General features: G+C 33.8%; 3 protein-coding genes across 3 annotated transcripts in view; all 3 read right to left on the reverse strand.

The window, feature by feature from the left end:
• Window positions 1-46: 46 nt before the first annotated feature.
• Window positions 47-2,508, reverse strand: LOC111037816. The gene has a single exon (XM_022320595.1). It carries the CDS (start codon window positions 2,506-2,508, stop codon window positions 262-264), a length of 2,247 nt encoding a protein of 748 aa, XP_022176287.1. The 3' UTR covers window positions 47-261.
• Window positions 2,509-2,691: 183 nt separating this feature from the next.
• LOC111037817 lies at window positions 2,692-5,190 on the reverse strand. The gene has a single exon (XM_022320596.1). The coding sequence runs from the start codon at window positions 5,188-5,190 to the stop codon at window positions 2,692-2,694; it is 2,499 nt and encodes an 832-aa protein (XP_022176288.1).
• A 3,368-nt stretch (window positions 5,191-8,558) lies between these two features.
• The window catches only part of LOC111037819 (laminin subunit alpha-1), a 57,448-nt gene continuing 43,138 nt past the window's right edge, over window positions 8,559-22,868 (reverse strand). The window contains exons 14-50 of the mRNA XM_022320599.1: window positions 21,987-22,096; window positions 21,741-21,918; window positions 21,524-21,630; window positions 21,270-21,450; window positions 21,055-21,194; window positions 20,763-20,990; window positions 20,446-20,697; window positions 20,156-20,332; window positions 19,926-20,098; window positions 19,653-19,787; window positions 19,331-19,589; window positions 19,072-19,268; window positions 18,821-19,014; window positions 18,471-18,724; window positions 18,270-18,381; window positions 17,696-17,840; window positions 17,459-17,606; window positions 17,230-17,394; window positions 17,013-17,167; window positions 16,797-16,935; window positions 15,220-15,451; window positions 14,980-15,153; window positions 14,745-14,911; window positions 14,519-14,686; window positions 14,011-14,459; window positions 13,773-13,941; window positions 13,544-13,709; window positions 13,146-13,387; window positions 12,935-13,078; window positions 12,792-12,851; window positions 12,384-12,727; window positions 12,006-12,306; window positions 11,795-11,926; window positions 11,572-11,721; window positions 11,347-11,503; window positions 9,676-10,038; window positions 8,559-9,466 (exon numbers count right to left, since the gene is read on the reverse strand). Of these exons, the coding sequence (XP_022176291.1) occupies window positions 9,318-9,466; window positions 9,676-10,038; window positions 11,347-11,503; window positions 11,572-11,721; window positions 11,795-11,926; window positions 12,006-12,306; window positions 12,384-12,727; window positions 12,792-12,851; window positions 12,935-13,078; window positions 13,146-13,387; window positions 13,544-13,709; window positions 13,773-13,941; window positions 14,011-14,459; window positions 14,519-14,686; window positions 14,745-14,911; window positions 14,980-15,153; window positions 15,220-15,451; window positions 16,797-16,935; window positions 17,013-17,167; window positions 17,230-17,394; window positions 17,459-17,606; window positions 17,696-17,840; window positions 18,270-18,381; window positions 18,471-18,724; window positions 18,821-19,014; window positions 19,072-19,268; window positions 19,331-19,589; window positions 19,653-19,787; window positions 19,926-20,098; window positions 20,156-20,332; window positions 20,446-20,697; window positions 20,763-20,990; window positions 21,055-21,194; window positions 21,270-21,450; window positions 21,524-21,630; window positions 21,741-21,918; window positions 21,987-22,096 (7,016 nt within the window). The 3' untranslated portion in view covers window positions 8,559-9,317. The remainder of the gene's footprint in view (window positions 9,467-9,675; window positions 10,039-11,346; window positions 11,504-11,571; window positions 11,722-11,794; window positions 11,927-12,005; window positions 12,307-12,383; window positions 12,728-12,791; window positions 12,852-12,934; window positions 13,079-13,145; window positions 13,388-13,543; window positions 13,710-13,772; window positions 13,942-14,010; window positions 14,460-14,518; window positions 14,687-14,744; window positions 14,912-14,979; window positions 15,154-15,219; window positions 15,452-16,796; window positions 16,936-17,012; window positions 17,168-17,229; window positions 17,395-17,458; window positions 17,607-17,695; window positions 17,841-18,269; window positions 18,382-18,470; window positions 18,725-18,820; window positions 19,015-19,071; window positions 19,269-19,330; window positions 19,590-19,652; window positions 19,788-19,925; window positions 20,099-20,155; window positions 20,333-20,445; window positions 20,698-20,762; window positions 20,991-21,054; window positions 21,195-21,269; window positions 21,451-21,523; window positions 21,631-21,740; window positions 21,919-21,986; window positions 22,097-22,868) is intronic.

The raw sequence follows: 22,868 nt of genomic DNA on the forward strand, positions 1-22,868 counted from the left end.
AACAACAGGTTGTGCGGTGTAGATCATTAGTTCCCACACCGCCTTCTTCGACGGCGCTGATAATAACGTACCCAACATTTCTCCCCACCTTGGAAGACGCAGGTACCTTCCAAAAGAACAGACTTCTTGCGGTCAATCTTAAAGTTACTTACAAAACATAAAAATAAAATAAAATAACTATGAACAAAACACTACAAATTACAAGGATCGGCAGGATGTTCACGAAAGATTTTTTTTTGAATGGGATAGTGAATGGAGAGGTTAGGAAGTTGTTGTGTCAACCGGAAGCTTGACCAGTTTGACCACAGGACGCTGCATTTCTCCATCTTGAGTTTTTAAAGTGACCACACGAACTATCTGGTCGGGCCCTGGATGGACGGCGATGACGCGACCCATACGCCAAACATAAGGTGGCTGGTTTGGAGCGTCAATGATTACTACATCACCTACTGCGAGATTGTCCGACACCTTCGTCCATTTCTGACGGGCCTGCAAGGTAGTGAGGTATTCCCGTTGCCATCGCTTCCAAAAAGATTGATGCAGTTGACGCAATAATTGCCATCGTGTCAATCGATTTAAGGGTACAGAAGTGACATCCTTTTCTGGGATCGACGACAGGGGTTGGCCAATGAGGAAGTGTCCAGGAGTCAGGGCATCAAGATCATGGGGGTCAGTAGAAGCTGGTGTCAACGGTCTTGAGTTTAGGACGCCTTCCACCCTGGTGACGACAGTTTGAAACTCTTCGTATGTTAATATTTGAGTTCCTATAACAAGCTTAAGGTGGAACTTTATACTTTTTATTGCTGCTTCCCACAGCCCACCGAAGTGCGGTGCGGCTGGAGGATTAAAATGCCAGTTACACTCGATTCGAGAAGACAGCCGGTTTTGCACTTCGTTGTCAGCAAGTAATGTTTGCAATTGCCTGGCAGCACCGACGTAGTTCGTGCCGCAATCTGAGTATAGATCTGTGGGCAAACCTCGACGAGAAACAAATCTATCCAGCGCTGCAAGGAATGCTTCAGTTGTGAGGTCTGACACTACCTCGACATGAATGGCTTTGACAGCCATGCATATAAAAACAGTGATGTACACTTTGGTAGTTCGAATATTGCGCCGCTTACGTTCTTTTACTAAGAACGGTCCACCGAAGTCCAAACCTACCTTGGAAAAGACGCGGTGTGGTTGAACTCGCGACTCCGGCAACCTCCCCATGCTTGGAATAGGATTTTGCGCCTTGTGTCGAGTACAAGGTACGCACGAGAATATCATACGACGTACAGTATCTCGACCAGACATTATCCAAAACCTTTGTCTCAACATAGAAATGACCAACTTTGGCCCCGCATGTAAAAAGGTTAAATGATAATGGTTGATGATCAATGCCGTTAAATGAGACGACTTGGGCAGGAGGCTGGGATGTTTCGCCTCTTCGGTCAACCAAGAACTTTGAAGCCTTCCGCCTACTCGGATTATACCTAAAACATCTATGAAGGGGGCTAATTGAGCCAGTGTTGATGGTGTCACTAAACGTTCGGGATTAGCCAATTGTTTGAACAAGACTGGAAAGTGAACACGTTGAGTGATACGGATCGCGACAAGAACTGCACGCTGTCGTTCCGCGAATGTGATGACACCGACTATAGTAGATCGTTTCATTATGACGCGGTAAATATAACGCAAGACGTAAACTAACACACGCTGTAACTGGTTAAACGATGAAAATCGACGGAGAAAACAATCAGCCTGTGGACCTTTCTGGACAAGGTTGACAGCGGCAACAGCAGGTTTGACATCAGGAAGGTGGTGAACAGGGATCACAGAGAATTTAGATTTCGGCCATTGGTGTTCGGGAAGACGGAGAAACGAAGGTCCGTTCCAATGCAGTGCACACGAAATGAGAGCTTCAGGTAACAATCCCCGCGATGATGGATCAGCTGGATTCTCGATTGTGGAGACGTGTGACCACACGCAATTTGGGACCAGAAGATGAATTTTTGCTACACGGTTTGTTACAAAAATTTTGAAACTCTTTTGATCAGTCGTAAGCCACAACAATACCACGGACGAATCAGTCCAAGCTTGTATCTTCGAAATGCTGACGGTAGGAGATAGTTTCATATGAAGACAATGTAACAGTTGTGCCAATAACAATGTCGCGCATAATTCCAACCGAGGAATCGTAAGTGTCATGTCCGTGTCGCTGTTCTTCAGTGGGGCGACCTTCGTTTTGCCTGTAAGAAAATGTACCTGTACTCTCTCCGAGGAACTGACCACACGTATGTATACGGTCGCAGCGTACCCTAATTGGGAAGCATCGGCAAAGCCGATGAGTTGTACATCACGGTAGTCACGAGTGTCAATATGACGAATGAGTGCTATCCTCGATAAAGACGGCAGTTCGGCCAAGAATTGATGCCAAATGATACTTAAATTTGAAGGAAGAGGAGTGTCCCAGTCTACGGACTGTTGCCAAAGTTGTTGCATAAAGGACTTGGCCCATAACAACATTGGTCCCAAAGCCCCGACAGGATCGAAAAGCCTCGCAATCGTAGACAAGACCCCTCGTTTGGTGTCCGGCGCGCCGCAGACGTTGATATGGTATCCAAACACATCACCACGAGGGTCCCAATGAAGGCCGAGAACCTTTATGAACGGTTCCTCCTCCAGATCGAACGATGGGCGACTTACTACCTATTCTAGAGAAACACACCTTAACACGCTTGCACTGTTGCTACACCACTTCTTTAACCTGCATCCAGCTGACTGTAGTAATCCAATGATGTGATTTTGAACGTGAAGCAATTCGTCTTCAGTGTTGCGCCCAACTACAATGTCGTCGACATAAGTGTTATGGGTCAGAATCCCCTTTGCCGCAGGAAATTGTGGCTCGGAGCATTGATCTAAAGCATGCAGAACCCGGATGGCCAAAAAGGGAGCGGAACTCAGACCGTACGTCACCGTTAATAATTCATATTCTTGTACATCATGGTCAGGTGAACTTCGCCACAAAATGTGATGGTATACACAATCTTCGTCACGCACCTCAATCTGGCGATACATTTTAACAATATCAGCAATGAATATAAATTTATATAGACGGCATTGAAGTAATAATTCGCCTATGTCGCTCTGCAATTTGGGACCGACACATAATGTATCATTAAGGAATAAGCCTGAAGACGACTTAGCTGAAGCGTCGAAGACAACACGCAGCTTAGACACATCCCCATCACGTTTTAATACCGCGTGATGCGGAATAAAGTATTTACCCGGTCTGGACGCAAGTCTCATATACCCAAGGGACAAGTAGTCGTCCATAAAGGAACGATATGCGTTGTATAGTTTAGTATCCTTACCTAGACGTTGTTCCAAGTTGTACAGTCGTTTTAAAGCTAATGACCTCGTGTCCCCTAACCCATGAGAAGGTACATTATTTTCGGCACGAAAACTATCTCGGAACGGTAAAGCTACACAAAAGCGGCCGTCCGACTTCCTCGACGTTGTTTGCAAAAACCATCGCTCGCAGCATTCGTCTTCAGTCGTAGGGGAAATTGGAGAAACTGGCTCTTCAAAGGACCAAAAACGACGCATCAGAGTGTCAATGGACGGATTCGAACTAGCTGTTAACGATGTCAAAGGCGATGACTGCCGATCCTGTGCGGAGACGGTTCCGATCAAGATCCAACCAAGATGCGTGTCTATCGCTGACGGGAAACCTGGAGTATGCTTGATTTCACCCTCAGTATGAATGAGATGAGGGAATAAGTCACCTCCAATAAGCATGTCGATTTTTGAAGGGTGATCGAACTGTGGATCTGCTAAGGCTAAATGTTGGTAACACGTTCGCACACTTGATGGTAACGGAGCTGATGGCAAATATGACGTGATTTGATTGAGGACTATCAACTCGGGACAATTGAAAATTGGACTGGAAGCATGGTGTGGTAAAAAGGAACACGTGACGCTCCCTCTCACTTGCTTAACGGGACTTTGACCCAAACCTAATATTTCGGTCCGGCATTTGCGGCGGGCGAGGCCTAGTCGAGTGACGCACTCAGTAGTAATAGCAGAAATTTGCGAACCACTATCAACTAGTATACGTACATTATCATAACTGCCGGCTTTATTCCGTACGCGTACGATGGCTGTACCCAACAGTACCGTATTATCTGCCCGTGCAGCTCCTGCGAAATGAGTACGTTTCTCAGTACCGTCAGAGGGGTCAGCGGTAGTCACCTGATTCGACGTAGATGGAGAAGTAGTGCCCTCTCCTTTATTCAAATGTAGGAGTGTGTTGTACCGTTGACCGCAAGCTTTACAATTATATTTAGACGAGCACGCGTTTACCATATGAGAAGCGCTCAAACATGAAAAGCATAGTCGGTTTTTCAATGCATAGTCACGACGTTTAACAGCTGACCATTTTTTGAACGTATTGCATCGGTAAATTGCATGGTCACCTTGGCAACAAGAACAATATTTAGTTCCCTCAGAGGAAGCCGAGCCTACGTTGTGAGATGATTTCACGGACGGCGAACTACTGGTTGTTCCTGTAGACAACAACGATCGAGCACAAGACGTGGGCTTAGTTTTGTTAGTGCGAGTGTCGACCTTGAATAGACCTTGAGTGTATTCTAATATCTTACACCGTTGTTGTACGAACTTAATTAACAGGTCAAACGTAGGAATCGAATCATGTGTGACACTGTTTACAAAAAGGCGACGCGTGGCGGGGTCAAGCACCCGCGAACCGATAAAAAACAAAATGAATCCCGCCAGATCTGTTACCCCCAACGCTTTGATTGCTGCAATGTTTTCTTGAAAGACGTTGACGAACGTTAAGAGCGACGGTAGTGACTCCGTAGTGATCGGACGAAAAGCAAATAACTTATCTAAATGAGCCGTGGCAAGGAGACGTTGATTGTCATAACGTTCGATCATGGCTCCCCAAGCTATGTCATAGTTGGCTTCTGAGAGGGGTATAGACTTAACAATTGTACGTGCTGACCCAGACACACACATTAACAAATAGTGAAATCGTTTTAACTTTCCGATCTTTGGATTAGTATGTACCAATGATAAGAAAGTGTCTCGAAAAGAACACCATTCTACAAGATTTCCATCGAAATTTGGTAACTCAATCGTTGGTAGTTGTATGAAATCCGACATATCATTAACATTACCTCCCATGCTACGAGGCGACGAGGCCGTAATTGTCGGCGGCGACGAGGGCGCACACGACAGCTTACGTACGACAAAACCAAAGAAAAAAAACACGAACAGAACGTGGTTTGCGTCAAAAAAAAACAACAACAACCGAACGAACAGACTGTTTTGCGACGGAACTCTTATTATCAACAAAAACAATGATAATAACGATACGCGCTATTGATTTCGATATCGATTTCACTTATCAGGGGAACAACAGGTTGTGCGGTGTAGATCATTAGTTCCCACACCGCCTTCTTCGACGGCGCTGATAATAATTAATAACGTACCCAACAGTACTACCTGTCATGTTATTTCTTTATTTCTTACAAATTCCCACTTTTTTTTAGGATTCGTATGGATATTCGATTCAGTGATCAGCACAAAGGATATATAGCACTCCCTTGATTCGATATTATATTGCAGATATACCCTTAAGTCGAAGCCTTAACAGCAGTGAATTTTAAATGATACTTTTTAGAACATTACTTCTCAACTGTTGGAGCTTATAGTATTAAAATATATTGCATTGTGCAGAAACTGTGTACTGATTTATAGTATATACATATATATAAATATAAAATGACTGTTGGCGCATAAGGTGACCACAATAATAGTGGACGAGCCTTGCCGCTATATAAGAAAGGATTTAGTGGACTGTATGATAGATAAAGGTGATTAAATAAATAAGAATAAGAATAGTAAAACAAACTGCCCGGTTGGTAATATAATCAACAGATAGTTAATGCAAATCAGCAATAATATATATATAAATTTGAATATATTAGAATACAACTGACCACTTTGTCCAATATAATTACAGTAAAAAAATAATTTAATAAGTCACAGCCAAGTTGACTCCAATAGCAGAAATAAATATAATAAATAATACAAATGCCTAAGGCAAAATAATTATACTAATAAAAATAAACTTATGCCTAAAATGGCTCTGGTAACAATAATAATAACAATACAATAAATCAATCTTGCCTTAACCGGATTTTATAACAATATAATAATAATAGCAAAATACCAATAGTGCCTCAGGCGGCCCTCCTAAAAATCATATAATAATTTATTACTAAGGTAACCAAACCACTAATACTAAATATCGAGCTGCAGCCCACACAACTACAAAAGTATAATTCACTTACGTGGCCACACAGAACAAATGGTACTGACACAAGACGGCCAGCCAAACAAAATGAACCACGTGCAATTCATAATAGCTGGACCAACAGATACTAAGTGTCAGAGTTGTCCTATTGCTGGTAAAGTGACAACCCTAGGCTAACAATAATAAAATATTCAAATTAGAGTCTCCGAACTATAATTACTAGACAATAGAAACAAGAAAACTGGCGTTGATCACAGCAGACAATAATATAAAAAAACTTCACTAGGCACGAGGTTTTTGCATGCACGACAACAAAAAAAGGTGGCTGTTACGTAATAACGATTTACTGGGTAGTGGGTATTACTATTACCCCTAAAGAGTACAGGCCTATAGGACTTAAAAAGAAGAGAGCGGATTTTTTAAATAACATAACGAGAATAACGAATATAGCCAATAATTATGTAAGCACCATCGCCGCTGTCGATGATAACTAAGTGCTTCCAACACTAGTGCAACACAACGGCAATAGGTACTCACAAATTATTGGCACCACTATACAGACATAAAACAAAACAACTAATAAATACACAAAACGATGACATTTTGATGATACTCGTTAAGATGTTACTATATCATTCCTCGCGATATGTATTGTTATATATGGTTCACTCAGTTTACGATATTGATGTAAAGTTTGTAGAAAATTGGAAAACGATTGTAAGGGTTATTAAGAAAAATGTAATGGTCAGTGTAAAAATAATAACATAAGTTTCTGTTTGAATAAAATCACAAATATAAATTTAAACCAACAAGAACATACCTGGTATATACCAATATTATACCCACGCAATAAGAATATTTCGAGGAAGAAATGAACAACTATACGTTATTACTTATTTGTTTAGAATAAAATAAAAATAGGCTGATATGAACGTTGTGTACTGGTCAGCTTTTGGAGATGCATTTCACTTGTAAATAGTAATGCCTTGCATGCAGAGATACACTAGTCTGTAGAAATACATTGCTCTGTACTCTGTAGATATACACAGCTGTGCAAAACATACTCGGCGTCTTTGACAATTGTTACTTGCCGTTATAAAACCGTTTCCATTCCCTGTTAGATTTCCGCGGAGCAGCATCGCGTGTGCCGGCTGCCTTTTGATGTTGCTTGCTTAATGATATTTATTTAATTAATCTGTTATTGATGGTTTCATCATATTATAATAATTTTTCTTCTTTGCTGTATTGTTTTTTATGTTAAAATACAGGCAAAATGTATGGCAATGATATACTACTGTGTTGTATATTTATGATTAAGAAGGTATACCTATAGACACAATTATTTTTAAATGTGTGACCACTTATAGTATGTCATCGTATGTATCGTTATTTATTCAATAACAATTTTAAAATTGTGATTTTTGGTTTATTTAAAAATAAATCAACTAACAAATTAAAGATACAACATTAAGTAGGTAGTAAAAAAGCCTCAAACAAATCATAAATACATTTCTCCATTCAAAAACAAAAATGTACTTGTTACTATAATACTATAAAATTATTATTTTACGGTTATGATATGTTTGCTGCTTGGGCGACTACAGCAGAATAGTTCAAGAACTGAACCGTCTGAACCTATTCAACTTCCGCCAGATTTGAATTCTTCGGAATCAAGTTGTCATAGTGTAATATATAATTATTGTCATGAGGCAATTCTTATTAAATGTTACTAAATATTACTGCAATAAGTATTTAAAGTTTGTAATATTTATTATTTTATTCCAAACTAAAATTATACTTGGTTCGCAGCCAATGTAAATTTTAAATATATACTGTACAAATAAAATTACTAAGAAAATGTTGTTTTATTAATTTTTTTAATACAGTTACTATTTATAAAAGTGTTTTTATGCAAAATTAAAATGTGATAATATTATGTAACAAAATACTCTAAATTAAATTTTAATTTAAGTAATTTGTCTTACTGAATTTTCAGATTATAATTATTTCTGAAAAAGCAATCATGTCTTGAATTTGAATCATAATGTTTGTATTATATAACAATATCAATATGTTGATCAATTCAAAAAATTAAGTTACATTTTAAAATCAATAAATTACGAATTTTTAAAAAAATGTTATCAATACTCTTAAGTCAAAATTGTATTCTTATTACCACTAAAAATCAATATATTATATGTTTATATATGTAATTATGTATACAAGGGATTTGATAAAAAAAAAAAGCTTAAACTGTTGAATATTTTAAAGAAAATCTTAACAATTATAAAAGTAAAAAATTTCCCATAAACTATCAAGTAAAGTTCTTAATAATTTTCGGTCTACTGACTTTTCAAACCCTAACAGTAAAAAAAATAAAGAAACAACTATGTGTCATATATTGATTGTAGGAATTATGCTTGTAGATGAATCATCACCAACTATATTAATTATTCATTATTTATGTAATGAACATTAAATCATAAACCATGTTTGCTTCTTCTTATATTTATTATTGTAAAATATCATATATTAAAACATAAGCTTTAAACAGCTATTTATTTGCATCATATTATGAAAGGTGAAAAAAATAAAAAAATAACATACAAAATTAAAGGATTTAAACCATAATGCAATTGGTATGAAAATGAAAAAACATAATTGTATAATATAATATATAAATTTGTATAGGTTTTACCAATAAATTATACTCATAAAAATTAACTATACTTTTGATTTGAAATATGGTAGGTATATGAGTATTTACAATAGAAAAAAAATTGTAAGTCAAATCCGCCGTGCATAAAAAAAGTACAGAGGAGCGCAGTCTCGGAAAATTATAGTTATGTACAATGTACAAAATAGGATACATAGTTTTTCCTCGTAATAATAATTAATTAATATCGCATTTCGGTACGTTCTCCGACCACATACGTTAATAACGAAAAACTGAATAAAATAGGTAAATAGGTAATATTAGGTATGCGTAGTGCTAGTGGACGATCAGTGGACAAGAACCCAACAGTATGTTGTGCAGACCCGCCATGTTTGTCCAGTCAGTGCGTTCGCCACCAATAACGAGGTTTCGTATGCAGCCTTTGAAGTTTTCTCTGGTTCCTAAGGTACCACTTGACGCAGCGTCTATAAAACAAGTCAACACATTCGTTACGTAAACACAGGTAAAATGTATGATGTAATATTTATAAATTGTAAATCACATGATGTTTTTATGTTTGACTTAATTAATTACGAGGATTAATTAGATTGAGATTACGCTATACTATTAGATAGAAAATAGAAAATAATATTTTCAATATCATAAATAGTGTCAAATAAACAGTTTAATTTACCTGGTAGTCCGCCAATATACAGAGGACTGTGCGTACGCGCTCCGGTTATGTGCCCGTTGTCAAGAAGCCAATACTTTTGCTCAAACTGATCAACTTTCAGTGTGAGTTTGTCTTCAACGTAGAACGCTTGAATCTGATGCCATTTGTTGTCGCAAATCGCAAATTCTGATTGGAAGCTCTGTTCTACCCGGAATGGCCTGCGGTCACCCATATCACCAGATATAATTACTTTACCTTGGTTCAGTTCCAATGACAACGCTGGATAGCCTTCCGGCTCAGACACGGACAGAAGGACAGCGGTCGACTGCGTAGTTTTTAGCTCCAACGACAACTCCAACAATGCACCCACATAAAATTTGTTTTCTGTAATTTTTTAAAAGAACAATTAAAATATAATGCTAATTATATTTTACAATGATATTTATATTATTAAACGTGCAGACATTTTAAGTGTCTTAATGTAACACATATTGTAGAGAGACAAAAGAGTAATCATTACAAATTACCACACAATAAATATATATGCACCGTCACTATTGGTGAAATGCGCAAACAGCTCTAGCAGCAACCACGGATTATATATTATGCCACGAATTTATACTATGCGCAAAATAAGAACGTATTTTAGCGAGCAGACGGAGACCGGTTTTCATAGGTACCGTAAACTTATCATTGCTGGTCACCGCTAACGTTCTTTTCATTTTTGAAAGTCAATCAACGCCGACTTGCAAAAGTTCTTATTATAAAGTACGTTCTTATTTTGTATCAAGTATAGTAGACTCATGAGACAATCTACACGCCACCAGCCACCATCATAGCTAATAAATCAATACAGATAGCACGCATATCGTTGCATATCATAGCACAAGTTTACAAGTATGTCGACTGACCAAATACATAATCTAGTTGGCTAAGGCACCATATTCGTTTTAACATAAACGTATAATACACAAAAACAATTTATAAATGTAACACTTACAATAAAATATTTAAAGCAAAACGGAGACACAGAGAAGCGGTAGATATCGGAAATTCAATATTAGATATAGGTACCTACTCCAACTAACCAGAGAAATGATAACATTTGATACAATTTACTTAGACAGAAGATTCTAATTGATAGCCTTCTCCAGTTAATAAAGCGGATACATACGTAACTATCATGCTCCACTCCGTAATTTATAGTGTGTAAAAATGTATCTAATATTGGTTACATAGATACATCAGTCTATTATAGGCCAATGGATGGACAGGTTTTACCAACACAATAAATCATAATCCACTTCAAATGTTCACAAAAAAATACTTTTACATTTACTATATTTTTCCAAGTATAAAAGGACCGACCCGTAAATACCCTAATTAACAATCGTAATGAAAATATATACATTTATTTATTTATTTATTTATTTAATTTTAATTTCATACATATATACATACATATGAATACTGAGCCCCACTGAGAGAACTCGTGTTACATACATGTACATACATAACAAAAACGTATAGTTACAACTTAGCTTCCACATTATTAAGAGATTATTTGAAGAAATGACAATTTAATAAACCAATATATTTTTTGATACGAATTATGAAGGCATTAAATAGTTGATTTAACACTAAATTATAAATAGAAATAATTGTATTATATATTTATTTTTTATGACTTACTATAAATGGCGTACGCGTCACCAGGGAAAAATGATCCTTTTTCAACTTGCGGAAAACATTGCCCGACCTTGTGACGTATTGCTTTTTCACTTACCAGTTCTTCTTCTTGGTGATTTATCGCAAAACCTTGCATGCATCCTCTGAATGCTTGGACATTCTATAAAAACAAATTTATTAAAATATTGAAATTGTGGGTATAGATATTTTTAGAATTGATTCCCATACCAACGATTCCGGTAGCTGAATGTCTTTTTCTGGAATGCCACCTACGTACATAGTATTGCCCATACTCAATTTTTTGGTCAAATTTAATTTTTCCTGTGGAATTGAATCAATCACGAAATTCAATGTCTTGTTTTCTTTTACTAATTGAATCTATTGTACAAACCACAAATTAAATATTAAACCTAAAAGTATTCAATATAATGCTTTTTTTTCTGTGTCATACCTTATGCCATATCCCATCGTTAAACACAGCTTGGGTGGATATTTCAAGTCTTTTTCGGGTTTTCAAGACTAATTGCACACGCCCATTATACAAATGCATCAACAAATAATTTGTCTGCTTCCCGCGTGTTCCCTAATAATCAAACAATAAGTTTACTAAAACATTAAACACATAAACCAAAATGTAAGATATTATTCAGTTATTTCATTACAATTAACATGAATATCAGCCCGTTTGGATAAAAGCTTCTAAATCTGAAGTCCATTCTAAAGTTTTTCTGCATGTTGTGGCGTTTACCAAATGTAACGAGCACATAGCTGTTTGGATTGTCTCCAAACTTAACTGCACCAGGTTCGAGTGAAAAGCTTCCTTCTTTCATGCAGCCTACCGATTTTTCAGCCGATGTCATTGAGGCAATTTCACTGAAAACATTATTGTCTTTCTGCGGCACTGGTCCTACTTGCCCAAGAGCAGCGTGTTCAAACTCGATCGGTGAATCAAAAAACAGAAGTCTTGATAAAAAAAAACAGGTGATAATAATATTGTGTATGGACAATTTAAACTTGCTAATATGTGTGTTTTTACTTACTGGTCATTGAAAATAGCATCTTTGATGGTACCGATCAATGGAACGCTTGACACCGCTTTTCCAGTGGTATTTATTTCTATCGGCAATCCTCCCAAAAATAGCCCTCCAGCTGTACCAGGTGCCTTGACTATATTCGCCCCTTCAGGCAATGACGAAGACGAATGTAGAACGTCGTCAATGCGCAGCTCTAACTTCTTTCCATTTTTGGTCACCATAATGGAGTGATATTTACCATCGCCAAATTCAAACCCTTCACTTGCAAGTCTAACTTCTCCACGTCCCGCATTTATTCGAATATCCACTTGGCCTCTTCTTAAACTGACAGAGTAGTAGTTTTGCTTGTTCTGAAATAAAAACCAAACTTGTATTAGTATCATATCATTTTAGGGAAATAAAATCCAAAATTACTTCTTGGTCAATATTATTATTTATTTCTTCAGGGCTGTCACTTGTATTAGTTACTCCAGGCTGAAATTATATTGCGTTTTTAATAATCGAAAAACATAATTTATAGAAATTCAGAAATATTTATAGAATCCATAAAAACTTACAATTAATGACTCAGTTGTAGACAACATTAATAGCACGTCTTGTTGTAATGTGGCAAACATGAATCCAAATGATGCTTTCTTTTTTAACGTGTGTGACACAAGCTCCAAATAACCATTTCCATAGAAACCCACTACAGTCAACGGCTGGTAGTTGTAACATACAATTATATGTTAGGACAGTTTTTTTTATTAAAGTAAACAAAAGTCATACTTTATCTGAACAAGTCGGTTGGACGCCCCAAGATATTCCTCTCATTGGATTGTACCCTTGCTGAGCAATTTGTATGTCTGACATACATCCCAAAAACGATTTGGGTAAACCATTTATAGATTTGAAGCCAGGAGAAACGCCACCAACCATATATTCTGACTCAGATAAATCTGGTATATCATTTTGATTTGGTGGAGGAGATGGTACACCTTCTTTTGATTCTCCACCCACTTTTAGAACACCTTAAATAAAATAAATTATCATACACACTTTGATTTAAATTTCAAATCAATTAAAACTGTATTCTTTGAAATAAGTTTTTATCTAAGTATATTTGCATATGAATCAAACTATATAACATAGACAGTTTAATTTTCTTGAGCTTTTATTGTATTTACCTTTTTCTAACTTCTTTTTTCGATCAAAGTATCGAGTAGCTTCTAATTTTGTCCAACTTCCCGTATTGTATCGGCTCGTTGATGATATTTCAAGAAGGGAATACCCAGAGTAACTAACACGGAATACAACTTTACCATCGTGTATTCGTATTTCGATATATTGATCCTACGTCAAAATAAACTCCATTATAAAAGTATTTATTTTAGTACACACAACTAATATGCTTACCGGCTGTGAACCTTCGACAAGAAACAGTAGAGACCGTTCATCAAATGTTTTGAAACTTAGAGAAACACTGAATAAATATTTATTGTACGTAGTCGTAGTATCGTAGTGTAATACAGCGTATCCATCCCCAAAAAATCTATATGAACCATCATCTACCAAATCTTCTGCACTGTAATATTAATTCAGGTTACTAAAAGACATCTTTAAAAAATATAAATAAAACTAAAATAAAAAGTACCCTTCAATACAGGCGGAGCAAGTCCCTGATGGTTGTGATTTAAAATTCCAAAGTCCCACAGGCCGACCATCAAGCCACACTTGATGTAAACATCCTATTAAGCCATGTTGTCTAGAGTGTAAGTATGATGGTAGTGGTGCTTTGTCTATCCCCCCTATCCATATCTGATCATCAGAATTTATATCCAAACGGCCCATTCCAGCACTGGACATGTTTGTATGTGGGGAACTCATGGCTAGAGATGATCCATTTGGTACAACTTGTGGTCTAATCAGCAATTTACCCAGGTTGTGTATTCTTTCGGCTTCGATTCTATACCAATGTTGGTCATTGTTTAGATCACTAGCTGTCTGGATATGCATTGGATGTGTAATCTCACCAATCCCACCACCCACATCCCAAACAAAACGTATTTTACGGTTCACCATTTCAATCGCCACGAAATCACCCTGTAACACACAATTATTATTGTATATGGAAATATATGAACCAATTTAAATTGACGTACCGTAGTTTTACTAGCGAGGTAAAATAATAAAGCGTCTCTTTCGTTCGAGCTTATAGCATAAGACAATACGATTGTAGTTCTTGTACTAGGCTCCAAGAACTTTGGCTGATACGTACGAATACACGCATTGTCAGTACCGTTTTCTTGACCAGATATCGATATTCGAATCTAAAAAAATTAATATATTAATAAATATGTAATTAAATTCATAATCATATCAACTTACACCATCGGCTATTTGATGAGCTTTTGTTATTTTATTTCTTAGAGCTTCAAGCTTAGCATTCATAGACTGATTCCAAGCAGCTACTTTCTTACTAAAATCTTCAGAGGTTTTGACAATTCGACTGAGCATGTCGATGGCTTTTTTCCCGTGTTCTTCAGTTTCATCAACTAAAAAATATAAAAGTAATAAATTATTTTAATAATTAAATTAAAAGCATAGGTTTTTGAGATTATACTTCTATCCTGTGCGATTGTTAGACTTGGTTCTCCTTCTTCATTCAATTGAGCCAAGACGGGCCGTAATTTATTATCAATGTTGTCTTGAATATTTTTTATCTTAGTCTCAACATTACTGGAAGCAATTACTAATGGATCAACGTCGTCTTTATTGTTCAGTTCCATATTCATTCCTTTTTCAAAAAAAGTTAAGCAAAATAAGTTCAGACAAGACACTTGAGATATATTTATTAAAATACCTTCGGATTGTTCAAGTTCTGTTATTTGTTTTGAATTTAAATTATCATTTTTCACGATTTGTTTCATGTCATTTTTAACGGTTTCAATTTCATCAACTTGTATGTCGAAATCTGACTGAATTGAATCAACAATATTCTTGATATCGGTTGTACTTTTATAGGTCAATTTGGATAACTCTTCAGCTGTTTTTGCTTTATCAATTAATGATTCTTGATAAACCCCTGGATATGCCTAAGACGTATAAAAATAAAATATATCAAGCTTATAAAATGAGTGACTCTCATATTGATACTAAATTTAATGCTTTTAAAAATGCATTTGGATTAATCGCTGTCTGTATAAAAAAGGGCAAAAATAACAACACTATAAGTGTTTATAAAAATACAATTTATAAACCAAAATTAGTGAAATACTAGTATGATTATCAATTTATATTTGAATGGCTTATAACCAATGTGATAAAGGAATATGATGCAATAATAATTAAAGTGAACAATCCGTTTTTTTTTCAAATATACAATAAATTTAAAGATCCTGAGCCATTAATTATGCATACTATATATTGCAATAGAGAAAATTATTGTTATTATTACTATTTTTATTATGTTATTTACTTCACTGTCTGACCATTTTTCTCTAATTTATCCTCGGTTTACCATTTTATCCAATCATGATGGTTAAACATATATTTTTAACAAATTAAATAAGGTATAGGTCAATATTTAGACAGTATATAATTATAATATATTAGATACCAATATAAGTAAAACGGCAGTCAAACTTACACAATATAATGTACTTTTAATTATAATAGGATATTGTAGATAGTGTGATAATAGAGTGCATTGACACATACCCAAGAGACTATATTATACACATCGTTTGCAACCAAACGAGGTAAGTGTGGATCACCTTTTACACTGATCTAATAGTATTTAGAAATATAATAGAAATCACCATATGAACCACAAATAGCTTTTATTAATACCAAATAAAACTCCCAAGGTAACACCATTCTCCTTCATTTTATTTATATTCTACAACAAATAGCGCCCAACCAGTAGCCTTTTTTTAATCTATTATTTCTATTCTACTACATATTGTAAGAAAATTATTCGAATATCTAAGCATTTATTAACTCATAATTTACTTGCTGAATTGGTTATATTATAATGACAAAAGTATTTAAGAAATGTCAAAAATTTTAAGGAAGATAATGAAATACGGTGAGTAAAAATATTATTTAATGCTACAATTAAATAATTTTAAAATATTAAAGAAAATATGACATTTCTAAGTGACGTTCAAAAAACTAAAACATCAATATTTTATACACAGGATAATCAAAAATAATGATATCTAAGTAATAAAAACTACCTAAGCTACTAAATATTAAATTATTCATGCATTTATTAAATTTAGTATAAATATTATAGAAATTGTAATTGTTTATATATATTAAAAACTTGTACTTATTTTGTACACAGTATACAATATAGAATGACATAATTAAGAATAAATATTAAGTTATTGATCATGAATAAAATAACTTTTATCCAAATGATTTAACACTTACTGTTTTGAACGATGTATCAGCTAATATACTAGCATTAATTGCTGCATTACGAGCTAGTTGGAGCGAATCAACAATATTTAAATATGCATTGCTGGCTTCAAGAGCAATATTTGCATCATGTCTAATTGGTTTAAATAGCCTAATAAAATACAATGCTAAATTATTAAGTACTTCATTTTTTATATTTTTTTTTACGTATGTGTAAATAAACCTTACTCTGCATATTTTTGAGCAGTCTGTAAAAGAAAATTAGCATGTATTTCAGCCGAATTAACCAAAAGTTGATCGTCATCAAATCGAGAGCTAAGGTATTTTCCTTTATTCATATTACTCTGGATGTTTTCTAATTTTGGTTTGATTAATAACAGTTCCTAAAAAAATTATAGTCAGATACAGTATGAAAACAATTTCACACTTCTGTATAGGGAGGTACCTCTAATTTATTTAGAGATGAAAAATAATTTTCTCTGGCTTCTGTCAGTAATTCCTTAGTATCTCCTTGTATTGTGCTAAAGGTTAAATCTAGATGATTTATGTCTTCTATCATCTTATTAAGATCATTTAGTGATTCAAAATTATGTTGTTTCAATTGCACCGTCTATTTATTTTTGAGAAATTATGTTTAAATAGATTAAAATATATTTTAATTAAATTATAGTTACTATTTCTGAAGTATCTGAAAGATTCAATAATATACTATCAAAGTCCTTCACTTGATTTAATAAGGTTTCAAATTTATGTCGAAGATTAATGGTCTGAGCTTGACTTCCTGTGTTTAACTGTAAATTCTGCATTGCATCTGAGCATGTTCTAATTAAATAAATATATTTATGTACATTAAGTATAAAAATTATTTGCAAATCAAAGTTTCATTTATGCATAAAATAGGGTTAAAATACTTGAGTATCGCTTTTGGATCAATTGAAGGACCAAAATCAATGTTATTTATTTTACTCAGATAATTTTTTGCTTCTCTCATGGTGCTTATTATATTTACATGAGACCTATCTTCAAAACTATAGCTCTGCAAACTGTTAACTAATTCTGAAAAATAATCAAGTTGATCATGATTTAAGTTCAGTAGTGTTAAGCTAAAAACAGTAGAATAGGAACAGAAATAATTTATACGAATACACAATTTTTATAATTTTGTTTAATTGAATATTACATGTATATCCATAAATAATATATATATATTATCATAAAAATCTTATTTTTTCTAATGAACTTTATAGAAATTAAATACAAAAGTTGGTACAAATTTTGTATTCATAAAATTTAAATTTGAAAATCCACAGAAAATAAGTGATTACAACATACACATTATAATGAGTTTGAATTAGTAAATAAATTTATCAAATATAATTCAGGAATACACATGTTTTTCAAAATATTATACACAACATATAAAAACACATTGAAAAGAAAAAAATCAATGATTTTCTAATATGTAATTCGAACTATTTCACATACCATCTACTTCCCTTTCTAGAGCAACGCTGTTGGTTAACTTGTTTTCGGCTAACTCATGAAGAGGTTGTATTTCATTTTCATTGGATTGAGATGACTTCAATATTTTCTTAGCCTGAAAAATATTTGATGGATGTGTAAATATGCTCTACTTACTTAAAATTAAAAACAATTTTGTAATTTTATACTTGACATTTGAGGTACCTTAACAAAAGCGTACTTAAATTTCTTTTTAAGATTTTGGTCAATTTCATCAGAAAGACTTATTAATTTTAGATTTTCCTGACTTGACGTGTTTATTATATTACTTAAAAATGATATGTTTTCTTTAACAGAAGATAGTTGTGACCATGGTGGAGATATCATTCCTTCAGAGAGGTGATTAGTTGTCTCATTCAACATTTTAATTTGTTTAAACACATGATCTAATAATGTGTCAATGCATTTATCTTCACATGCTAAATTAATTTTAATTATAATGAAAATAATCAGTTTCATAAATAAGCACAATAATGGTGTTTCAAATATTTATTGAAAATATAGTTTTAACTCACGTGTGCATCCTTTACTAGTCAAAACATGTTTATCTTGACAAACTGAACAATCTCTACCAGTTATATTTGGCATACAGTTACATTGACCTGTCTCTTCGTGGCATTCATCACTTACTATGCCAAATTTGTTACATTGGCATGGTTCACATTTTCCTCCTTCTTCTCTTGGGTATCCAAACCAACCATATTCACATCTATAATAAATCTTATTAGAAGGCTTATAAAATATTAGAAATACAATTGATTCTTACTGATCACACATGCTTCCTTTATAACCTTGCTTGCAACGACATATTAGTTTCCCATCAAAATCAATTTCACAAGACTGAGCATAATTTTTTGTAACTGACGGACAGGGACATGGTTCACAACCATCAGTAAATGGGTCTCCGTAATACCCTTCCGCGCATACATCACAATGGGCACCTCCAGTGTTATGTGTGCAATTCTGTAAAATAAATATTTTTTTTGTTTTTCATTATGTAACATTAATCATTATAAGTATCTTACTTCGCAATTCCCAGTGTCAACATTACAGATGGATGACCTTCCATTGCATTCACATTGACGAGCTTCACCAACAGTCTGTATTATTATCGTAGCACTTACTGAAGTGTTGTAGTAACGAAAGTATCCCAAGCTCGGGTCTTGACAAGATGAAGAATTATATTCTGGTGGACAATCGCATACTTCAACAATTTGAGAAGCAGTTAAGTGGTTAGTTTTTTTTTGAGACATTGTAGCAGTGTCTAAAGTTACATCTTTTAAACTGTAATAGTAAATCATTATTAAAGAAAACAAACAATAGTTTAACTAATTTTTGTTGACTAACGTTGCTGTAGTGAAATCTACCGAATCAGTAGCTCTGATAAATATATATTTTATATTTTGTAGTGCAAGCATAAGGATTTCTCTGCTGACTTTAGCGCTAGGATTGTTTTTGACTTGCCATAAAGACTCATGTAACCTATAAAATATATATATAGTATGTGCAATGTATCTATTTATGCATAATATATAAGTTTTATAAATATGTTGCTTGTAGATATTTCTTAATATTTACAATTTATTATAATCAAATATTTCCATTTTAGTTTTAACTTACCTTACTTGATGGCTTGTCCCCACATTGATAGTTGCGGGGAAATGTTCTAATATTATGTGGTCATTACCTTGAATCTGAATCAGTGGGTATGAAGTTAGAATAGATTGAGGGAAAAGAGTGTTTCCTCCTTCGGCATCTATGGTGAACCGTATGTAACCACCATATGATAGTACCTAATTCAAAATATTGGTAATTATTTCAAATTTTTATCAATATTTGTGAATACCAACCTTATCTCCACAAAAGCGTTTAGGAAGCTGCCAATAAACAGGCGTATCAAACAAATATTTCACTCCAATCTCAACATTACTTATAGTTCCGGGTATAACTCTAAGATTATTAGTTACATTAAGTTGATTCCGTTCGTCTTTGTTAGGTTTTAACCCCGTACTATCTGGATTTGCTAGCTATAGAAATAAATATCACGTTTCATGTTAATACTTATATAGTTACTAGTTAGATGTTAATTATGACACTATTATTCATTCATAATGTTTAAAATATATAATTTTAGTCTTACATTAATATAACATATTTCTTGAGTATTGACTGGATAATCACCCTCTCTGTACAGAGTATTATTATTTGTATCATAGTTTATAGATAAAGTACGCATTTGTGATAATCTAATTTGATTAAATGTTAAGCCTGCTGCTGTGCAAGAGTTGCTTCTTCCGAAACAAAAGCAAGGTATACATCCATCCGAATTTATTGAATGAAGTCCAAAGGTTCCATCTTTGCATTGATCACATCGTTTGCCATAAACATTAATCTGAACAAAAAATAGATAGTGTGCTTATAATCTATTTTATACATAGCATATATAGAGATTAATACCTTGCATTCACACTGCCCGAATTCATCACAACCACATAAAGTATCGTTACATTTGTTTGGTTCACTTCCAGCATAGTTACAGGTACATGGCCGACATCTTGGATACCCATAGTAGCCAAAAGAACATTTATCACATTTTGGACCGTCATAGCCAGTCCGACAAACACAAGACCCGGTTTCATTATTGCATAACCCGTTGAAAGCTCCGAATGAATCACAATGACATTCCTGAAATAAATAATTTGATTGACATTATTAATTTGTATCATTCAATGAATCATCAAAAACCTACTTGACATCCTTTATTTATTTCCCATTTAAAAGCATTGGCTGTACATAGACTACAGTTTGGTCCTTCTGTTAGTTGAGGACACACACACCTGCCAGTATCCATATCGCAAGTGTGCCCCGGTTTTTCACATACTTCACATTCTGAAATAATATTAAATGTTATATTCATCAAGTATCTGTCAAAATATCATTACATTCAAAGTTAAGTTTAATTACCTGAACAACCTAATATCGAAAATCCATAATAATTTGGAAGACATTGATCACAGTTTTTACCCCCTATTCCAAGCTTACAAATACACTGTCCACTTTCCGAATCGCATAAATTGTTAATAGCACCTATTTTGTCACAACTGCATTTTTGACACCCTGTTTCAGAAATATTCCAAAAACCATCCTATCATAATAAATCATTGTTAGGCACAATCAAATTTAACAATGGAATTTTACACCAAATTGTCTATACTTACGTTGCAAGTGTCACATTGATTTCCAATCACATTCGATCGGCAACTACACTGACCAGTAATAGTATCACACAAATTATTATTGCTTCCTGTTTTATTGCATTGACATTCTAACATGAAACAAATAATAATTTAAATGTCAATATATTACAGATTATAATTATAATATGTCTATATTTCTAACTAATGATGTTTAAGTGAACTCTATTAATCCACCTACCAATGCAACCTTGATTTGAAAAAAAATGAAAACCATCACTGCATGTATCACAATTTACTCCAGAAATACCCTTCTTACATGGGCATAATCCTGATCTAGGGTCACATAAGTCAGATATGGAACCAATATGATTACAGTTACATTCCACGCATTCTGCCGTTATATTACCTAAACCATCCTGTAAACAATTTGGATTATAAAATATTAATCTTCCACTGATGAAAAAAAAAACAATTAAATACGTACCATACAACGATCACATGTTCTACCAGTGAAATTTTCTTTGCACTGGCATTGACCAGTGTCAACATTACAGGAATCAGTTATAACTGATCCGATAGCATTACAATCACAGGCTGTAAACAAAACATAACATGTTTTAAGTCTTCAGTAAATAATACAAATACTAATATAGGTATTTACAGTTATTACTCGGGTAAATAAATTATAAGAAAAGATAATGGAAAAAATTAATTTAAGTTAATTAATTAAAGTCAATGTTAATAATGTTAATTTGTAAGTTACTTTATGATACACAGTTTACTTGAGAGGACTCTATACTGCATGTGTTATCTTCATCTTAAAAACTTACAGCATTACAAATAGGCTTTCAGCAGCTCCAATATTTTTAGTTATTAGTTTTAATATTTGAATGGTCAATATATTTGATGAAAGTTAAATAAACGAATACTGTTTCTTTTTATACATAATACTTTTGATATTATTATGAGATAATATCACATTCAAATACAGAAAAAACTGAAGTAAAAACACAAAGAAAAAACAACTGAATTCAGTTAAAATGAAGTTGATTCATTTTTATTTTAATTACCATCTTGGGTAACATAGAAATTATAGAATTTTAAAATTAACATTTTGTCGAAACTGTAATCATATATTTATTCTCATTACACGCTAGCAGTAATTAGTAAGTACTTGTTTTGGCAATGTACGGCTGTGTCACTTCAATAAGTTATTAAAATTATTATATACACAGAAATTAATCAAAAATTGAACTTATTTATTAATAAATTATAGATATTATTTATAAACATAATTTTAACTTAGTGTGTTACTTTTCAAGTCAACAGAAAAAAACTAAGCCGTAACATATCGCAATGCGTACAT

Source organism: Myzus persicae, unplaced genomic scaffold (genome assembly GCF_001856785.1).
Source record: "Myzus persicae strain clone G006 unplaced genomic scaffold, MPER_G0061.0, whole genome shotgun sequence".
In the NCBI taxonomy this organism is placed as follows: Eukaryota; Metazoa; Arthropoda; class Insecta; order Hemiptera; family Aphididae; genus Myzus; species Myzus persicae.